General features: G+C 43.2%; 1 protein-coding gene across 2 annotated transcripts in view; it reads left to right on the top strand.

Annotated features, from left to right (window-relative positions):
• The window catches only part of TRMT1 (tRNA methyltransferase 1), a 733367-nt gene that overhangs the window by 178388 nt on the left and 546899 nt on the right, over positions 1 to 8080 (top strand). For both annotated transcript variants that reach the window (XM_044084732.1, XM_044084733.1), the window contains exons 3-4: positions 3534 to 3589; positions 6259 to 6383. In XM_044084732.1, the coding sequence (XP_043940667.1) occupies positions 3534 to 3589; positions 6259 to 6383 (181 nt within the window). The remainder of the gene's footprint in view (positions 1 to 3533; positions 3590 to 6258; positions 6384 to 8080) is intronic.

Here is an 8080-nt window from a genome sequence, read left to right as displayed (position 1 = left end):
TTCCCCTAGGAACATACATTGGCAGCAATATGGCCTTTGACCGACATGTAGCTAAGATAGTAAAAAAAATCATTCTGTGTTGCCCATCTTATAGGTAAGAGTATGACATTCAGGTCCAAGGAAGTTACTCTGCTCTTCTCTGACTTGCCATTGAATGCAATGGCCTTTTTGGCATGTATCTAATCAGACATTTTCAACAGTTGAAACCCCCCCCCCCCCAGAAAGCTTTCTTATCAGAAGAATTCAGGGCATGAATATCCTGTCCTTCACTGATCACCTAAAGGCTATGTATGTGTATTCAGTCTCCTACAGGCTGCTGAGAGAGGGTTTCTTTGCCTGGCATACAGGGCTTCCTGAGATGCAGCCCTGATGGATCGGTTGCACATTAATAAAACTGACAGCACTAGAAACAGTAGATCCAGGGATCTGAACTTTGTAACATAAACAGAATGCCCTGGAACGATATACTTGTCCCAAAGGATTCCCACAGTATGGAATAGGCTCCATAGCTATTTAAAGCAGTGTTAGTCCCTGACATTATTCAAACAAAACCTTGACAATTGGATGGGAAATAGTATATTTATTCCCAGTCTGCTCCCCATATTTCTTAGACAGATGTGTTCGATAAGAAAAGTATTATAAGAAGAGCCCCCCCCCAAAAAAAAAATCCTTGGTTACCTCTCTACTAAAGTGCCCACCCCTCGTATAGATGCTCATGATACTTGCTACCCAGATGGGTTGGATTGCACGGCTAGGCTTGTAAGGGCATAGTGGTGTTTGGTCTAGTAACAAATGAACCTTTAAAAGTAAACATTGCCTCAAAGGATAAATAAAATGCACACAAGCTACATTAATTAGACCTGCGATGCAGTTAACACGTTTCCTTTGAAATTTATTGTTGAATGACAGGGTCATGAGCCCCCTAATGATATCTGTAATCAAACAGTGCAATTTATTTTAATTACACACAGCAGGTTGCTATGTATACAATTATGTGTATCTGTGTATGTGTTTGTGTGTGTGCGCATATATACGGATCTTCTTTGGAAGCTCGAACTTTCAAAACTTTGAACTTCATATGGTTGAGAGCATAATATCGAACTATTGAGAGTTTGAAACCTCAATAAACAAAGATTTAAAAAATCTTTTTACATTTATGCAGGGGAGCAAACGCCCTTGCACCCCCATACCCCTTGCTAATTAAATATACCAACTCCGAGATGGCACTTCAGTGCAACCTCCATTTAAACAATTTGAAGTTTCACAGCTTCGATCTTATGGTCTCGACCATATGAAATTCAAAATTTTGAAACTTCGAACTTCCAGAGTAGCCCCATATACATACATACATATATACTACATCTGTGCATGTATCTCAGAAGGTGGAATACACATTTAGTGGAAAGGTTTTTGTGAGCATAAAAAAGTAGGTGTTTTGAATGAAAATGGTGTGTTTGGGTCTGTATCACATCGTCGGAACTTGATGTAATATTGAACCCAAAACTCCGAAACAACACAATAATGAACACACAGAACAGTGACCCCCCCCCCCGGGAAAAATATCGCTGTTCCCTAAAAAATAAAAAACCCACACCCCACTACTTTACTCCAAGTTCACACCACAGTGGAGGAAGTAGCAAAGACCCAAAAGCGGCCCACCGATTTCCCCCCACCCCTGGGAAAAATTTTGATGTGCCATGGCTTTGCTATTTTTGCATTTCGGACTTTTCTATTTTACATCGTTTGAACATATACAAGTTTGATGTAATGTAGATCTGATGGTTTTAAAGATGTTCAGGGCTTAACTGTTATTGCAGTTGTGAGTATGCAAGTTTTTGTGGGTAAGATTTCGGTAAGGGGGATAGTCAGTGTTGTGCATGATTTGTGTCCATTTGTCTTGAGTAGTGGTGCTGTTAAGGAAAGAGTTTTTAGTAATGTATTTGGTTGGTACACATGAAGTAAGGAGGTGTGGTGCAGCAGGATATTGGCCCTTCGAGGCTGTTAAGAACTTGCCTAAATCCTTCGGTTCAACTTTGCACCAAAACTTTATATCTCTCTGTGTACCTGGGTTTTTCTAACAGTGTTATCCTCAAGAAGCTGTCTTTGGATGCAGGCATTCTGAAAAATGTATTATCCTGCCCTTTCTTTGTTAGTAAATTGATTTGAAAAGTTGATCTGTGCACAGCTGTGTGTACATCTTCCATCTCTTGACTTGGTGATCCATATCCCCAGACGTGATGATGATGACATGATGGCAGGAGGTCATCGATTTTCTCTTGCCATTCTATTTGATCCTTCTGCAGCATTTGACACTGTAGACCATGGCATCCTGATCAAGCACTGCTGTGGGTTGTGATGCACCCTTCTTGATTAGTTTGTTTCTTGCCTTTCAAGGTGATGTCACGGAGTATTTTCAGGCTCGAGCTCTTCTACTACTGCTCCTTCACCTAGAGTGAATTCTGGGTTGACCTTGGCTCCCTTAGTGTTGATTGTAAACATGATTTTGCTTTGGGAAGTTTTTGCGTGGAGAGATATCCTTTACCAAGCATATGCTGATGAGATTCAGCTGTGCTTCTCATCCTCTTTATTTAATATGTCAGACTTCATATCCTTCAAGAACTGCTTGGTTAATATCCTTGACTGACTCCTACATATCTCGACCAGAGCCCAGCTAACACAGAAGTCATGTTAGGTTATACATCTGCCTGTTCTTTCCATATTCCTCCTCTTTTCCATTTAATTACTACTGAGGGGGCCACAGGTTTGAACTAGAGTCTTGCGTAGTGGTTTCTGCCATGGTTTGTCTCCGGTTGAATTCTGCAGAGCTGATAGCCCTGGGGTGCTGATTGGCAGTCTGACTCACTTACATTGGTTGCATAACTCTGCATACAGGCTGATAAACTGGCACTCCTGGGCCATGCCATACTGTACGTGTGTTAAATCGTTATTATCTGCCATATGATTCTAGACTTGTATGTACAACTGTTGTACGCTCTGCAGAAAAGGGGCCATGTTTACCTTGAAGAAATGTTGACTGTGTTGCAGTTAGGTCACCTGGATCATCACATCCAAAGATGTTGGGAGATTCTGTCGATCTGCTTAGAATCTTCTGTCAGAATTTTGTTTAAATAGCTTGCTCCATTTCTCTGTAATCAGTTGCTCTTTGATTCCTTTAGGAAGTGTCTGTAATGCAGTATGTATAGAACGGGCTACTGTGGGCCTGACCTACTTAGCTGTTCAACCTTCTGAATGCTGAATTTTTAAAACATATTTACTTATTAAGCAGTTTACCCATTGATGCATGGCTTTATTAGATTTGTCTTAGTAGATTTTTAATATTGATCTGTTTTTAATGTTTAAAACTTGTGCATTTAAAATTTTTTTAAAATAAAAACAAATACCTAAAATGCTACATTAACTTTTCATGGGCTGGGTAATTATGATTTGTTTGGTACATTGTTATGGTTCTTGATGCGTGCACAGGACCAGCTCATAGATTGACTTATTTTTTTTGCTGACCTTTTTATTAACAGATGTGCTGTCATCGCAACATTTGCTCAACAGCAGCTGGTAACTCATGGAATTCAAGGTAAGGTGCAATAGAAAATTCCTTTACACGTGAGGTACACATCTACGCTCAAGCTAGTACAAAAGAAAAGATAGCATAAACAAGAATGGTTTGGCAAGGGTGAGAGCTTCGATCTGGAAATGTCATGCACAAGGCTAATGCATCTCTGGACGAGAGGCTTGGTGTATGCAGTGGGGAATACTAACTCAGAATTAGGAATACGAGGCACTAGCCTTGGCTGTGGGAAGGAACATGGGCTGTTCATGTGAGGTCAAGTAGCTATATCCTGTACAATGATGAAAATGGGAATGAAGTTTAGATGATACTGGCGTGCATTTTGAGAGGCATTACTGGTAGAAGTAAGGAAGTCCCTACACTCTTGTGGCATGCTCGAAAGTCTCGTCCCTTCACTCGTGTGGCGTGCTTGGGAGATGCTTCCCTGCACTCTTGTGGCGTGCTTGGGAGACGCGTCCCTGCACGCTTGTGGCGTGCTTGGGAGACGCGTCCCTGCACGCTTGTGGCGTGCTTGGGAGTCACGTCCCTGCACGCTTGTGGCGTGCTTGGGAGTCGCGTCCCTGCACGCTTGTGGCGTGCTTGGGAGTCGCGTCCCTGCACGCTTGTGGCGTGCTTGGGAGTCGCGTCCCTGCACGCTTGTGGCGTGCTTGGGAGTCGCGTCCCTGCACGCTTGTGGCGTGCTTGGGAGTCGCGTCCCTGCACGCTTGTGGCGTGCTTGGGAGTCGTCCCTGCACGCTTGTGGCGTGCTTGGGAGTCGGCGTCCTGCGCTTGTGGCGTGCTTGGGAGTCGCGTCCCTGCACGCTTGTGGCGTGCTTGGGAGTCGCGTCCCTGCACGCTTGTGGTGTGCTTGGGAGTCGCGTCCCTGCACGCTTGTGGTGTGCTTGGGAGTCGCGTCCCTGCACGCTTGTGGCGTGCTCTGGAGTCGCGTCCCTGCATGCTTGTGGCGTGCTCGGCAGTCGTGTAGGTCTTGATTACTGTCCTTCCCGGGGATGTAGAATGGAGACAGTCTAAAGGAAGGCAGACTAAACTTAAGGTGCCTGCAAAATATCCTAACTAACATCCAAACCAAAGGGAGAAAAGGACAAACTGCAAGAAAAATCCAGCCAAGCTAGGGTTTTTGCTGTGAGTGATGCATTAAAGGTAAAGACCTAAAAACCTTAAGAAATGACTGCAACAGTGAATGTATTTAAACCATATACATTTATCCTAAGTTCTTAACTCAGCTGTACTTTCCTCAGTGTTTTACCTCTGTGTAGTCTGTGTAGTGAGCCTATCTGAAGACTACATTTCTTCACCCTTGCTGTGAGGAGGCTGTGTATTATCCTACTTTCCCCTCTTGGGTAATTGGATGTTTTTCCAGAATCTGAGGCATCCAAAAGCCATTTTTTGGTAACCTCACTACACTCGCGCCCTGGATCTTTGCTGTGGTGATAATCAGGAAAAACGAATGATGTGATAATCACATCTGCTTTCATTTCTGGCTTATTGGTACTCTGCTGTTATATGTGAGGTCCCCTTCCAACACCGCAAAAATGCCTTTTTCTTTAACTTTGACTTCTGTCTGTGTGGTCTACCCAGTAGGTCCTAGTTTCACTGCCATGTTAAGTGCCAACCACCACTTGTCCACAGCTTCTTGCTGCTGGCTCAACTACTATGGTCTTAAACTGTGTCTGTTCAGACTTCGTATCCCTGACCCAACATATAAATGTGAGATGCTGTTCTGCAGGGAGTAGTTAAATTAATCTGGTCCATCATTTTCTAGATGTTCCAGACAGCTTCAGTACTTGTTTATATTTTATAAGTCTGTCCAGTGATCTTGTTAGCCAGTTGACCCAGTTCTTCACCACATGATGGTCTACTGAAGTGGCAGGCGAGGCAGGATGGATTGATTAATGTCATTCAGTCAAGGGAGACTTCTGTATTTAAAATATCTGCTCAACAAAAAAAGTGCTAGCCTTGTATGAAAATTGTTAAATACCTAGAGAGCATGAACAAAGTCCAGCAGACTAGAATTTTTGAGAGAAGAATGTGCACAAATTAGAAGCTGCAGCTCTGGGTTGTAAGTGTGTTTTGCTAGCAGATTGGAAGAATTCAAGAGTAGATACATTTGAGGCATGGGACAATCTATGATGGTAGAGAGGAAGGGTCATTCTGGTAGGCAAGGAGGTTCTTTGCCTTTGTGTTGATATTTCTGCTGTTCTTTTGTGCTCTGCATCCTATTTTCTGATCTGTGATGACCCCTGCTTGGAGATCTGAGTCAGTGGGATGAAATGTCTGGCCAAAACTGCAGTTCATTTTTTTTCCCTGAGGGAACCCTTTCACTCAAACACGCACACATTCTGTACAACCAGATCTGAGCTTGCTTTACCAAGATGGAGGAAGAATGGGAATAAATAATCATTATCTGTCCTTTGGCTGGTAGGCTAGTTAGCTGCATGAGTTTCTAAGCCTGATTCATAGTATCACAATCCAGGCCTGTTGTGATTGTCATGAAGTTAAAAAGGTAAAACAATGACAGTGTTTTTAAGTAATTTATTTAAATGAATGTGACTTTTTTTGGTTGCAAATATTATTTACCCTCTAAGGTGTTAGCTTGATAAATAAGCAGTTTCTCCGCTCATTGAGTGTGACAAAAATGAGATGGTATTGATTGGTTCTAACAATTTTGTGCTTAGTTTCCATTCCAGGGGAGGAGCCAGAGAAGCGACTTGTGGTGGATCTTTCAGAAAAAGATACTGATAAAACTGCGAAAGAATCTTGCGTTCCGAAGAAAACTGTAGCAGCTGGTGAAAAATGTGAGGTAGTTATGAGTTGCAGCCACTGTTGTTTTTCTATTTTTTGCTGTTAAGTTTACTAGTTAGTGAAATTTGCTGTTTTTCCCTAGTTCTTCTATTATTATACTGTCTTTTATGCAGATGTGCTACGGATCGCTTTATTTTCATAATGCAGAGAACTGTTGTCTGTTAGTGTGCCACGTTATGTACAGTTCTTGAAATCCTATCATCCCATGAGTGATTTTGAGCATTGAAGTTGCATAATGCCCACTGACTGTTGTAGGTACTCCTCATCTTGTTGTCGCCCTCACTCAGGCTGACTTCAGGTCTCAAGCTTATGATTCTGATACATGCAGATTAATCTGTTGGGGGTTATTTATTTAATATTATATATATTATTATTTATTTAATATTTGTTTACCAGGAAAGTCTAACTGGGACAGAGCCCATTTTCAGCAGAGACCCGGGGAGAAAGGCTTCAGCATGTCTTTGGAATGTGGGAGGAAACCAGAGCACCTGGAGGAAACCCACCTAAATGCAAGGAGGACATAGGTTCATAGGTTCATACTAGGCTATCTGCCCTAGGGCATTTATAAGCCTAGCCAGAGTTTTGTGACTTTCGCCACCCTTTTAGTTTGAAGGATACTATGCCCATTATTTAGCTGTGCCTCTGTCAAGCAGTGACACTGAGGTAATCCCTGGGGTATACCTGCGATCTCCCATCCATTGGTCAAGATTTCTCTTGAACAAAGCCAACGAAGTGCTCTGCCTCACATGTACCGGGATTTTGTTCCACAGCATAGGGAGTCTCTGGGTGATGAATCTGTCCCTCCAGCACGTCCTATTTATGACCGTGTCAAGGTTTAAGTCTCGTGCTCTTGTGGATCTGATGGATTTAGATTTTTTGAGGTGAAGCATGTTCATTAATTCCGGGTTGGACATGGCCTTGTATGTCAGGCACAGGTCACCTCTGAGCAGGCGTGTTTACTGAGTAGAGCTGGAGCTCCTTCAGTCGGGCAGCGTAGGACATATTTTTGAGACCCTTTATCCTTTTGGTGAGGAACTTTTGGGGCCTTTCCAATTGCTGCAGGTGTCTGGTCAGATACATTCCAAATGGGGCGTTGTACTCAATCATTGGTCTGAGTGATGAGTACAGGGGAATGATGACCTCCCTTGACCTAGATGTGAATCCCTTCATGATCAGGTGGGCAATGTAGAAGGTCTTCCTAACTACTTTGGCAACGTGGGTGTCAAATGAAAGGTTACTGTCAACCTGGGTCCCCAGATCCCTGATAACCTCTTCTGTGCTTAGTGGATTGCCACCTATATGGTAGCTGGGGAGTAACCTTGTTTTTCCCGAAGGGTATGACTATGCATTTTTTAGCGTTTAACTTTAGGCCATGGCTTTGGCACCAGTTATCCATTTCTATGAGACCCTTGTGAAGGATATCTGTGTCTGATGTGTTTTCAACTATGGCGCCCAGTTTGCAGTCATCTGCAAACTTTGTCAGCCATAATCCTCCTGTGCTTGCCTGTACTTCTGAAAAGTAGATGCCGAACAAGAGTGGGCCCAGGATCGAGCCCTGTGGGACACCGCTTGTGACAGACATGGTGCCAGCAACTCTGACCCTGTGGGTTCTGTCACTTAGCCAGTTTGCAACCCATTTTGTGACGTATGGGTTTACATTTAAGCTGGTGAGTTTTTCTATGATGCCCGAGTGGG

The sequence above is a fragment of the Protopterus annectens genome, chromosome 9.part0 (genome assembly GCF_019279795.1).
Source record: "Protopterus annectens isolate FY-2018-M chromosome 9.part0, PAN1.0, whole genome shotgun sequence".
NCBI lineage: Eukaryota > Metazoa > Chordata > Ceratodontiformes > Protopteridae > Protopterus > Protopterus annectens.
This window is presented reverse-complemented; position numbering and strand designations above follow the sequence as displayed.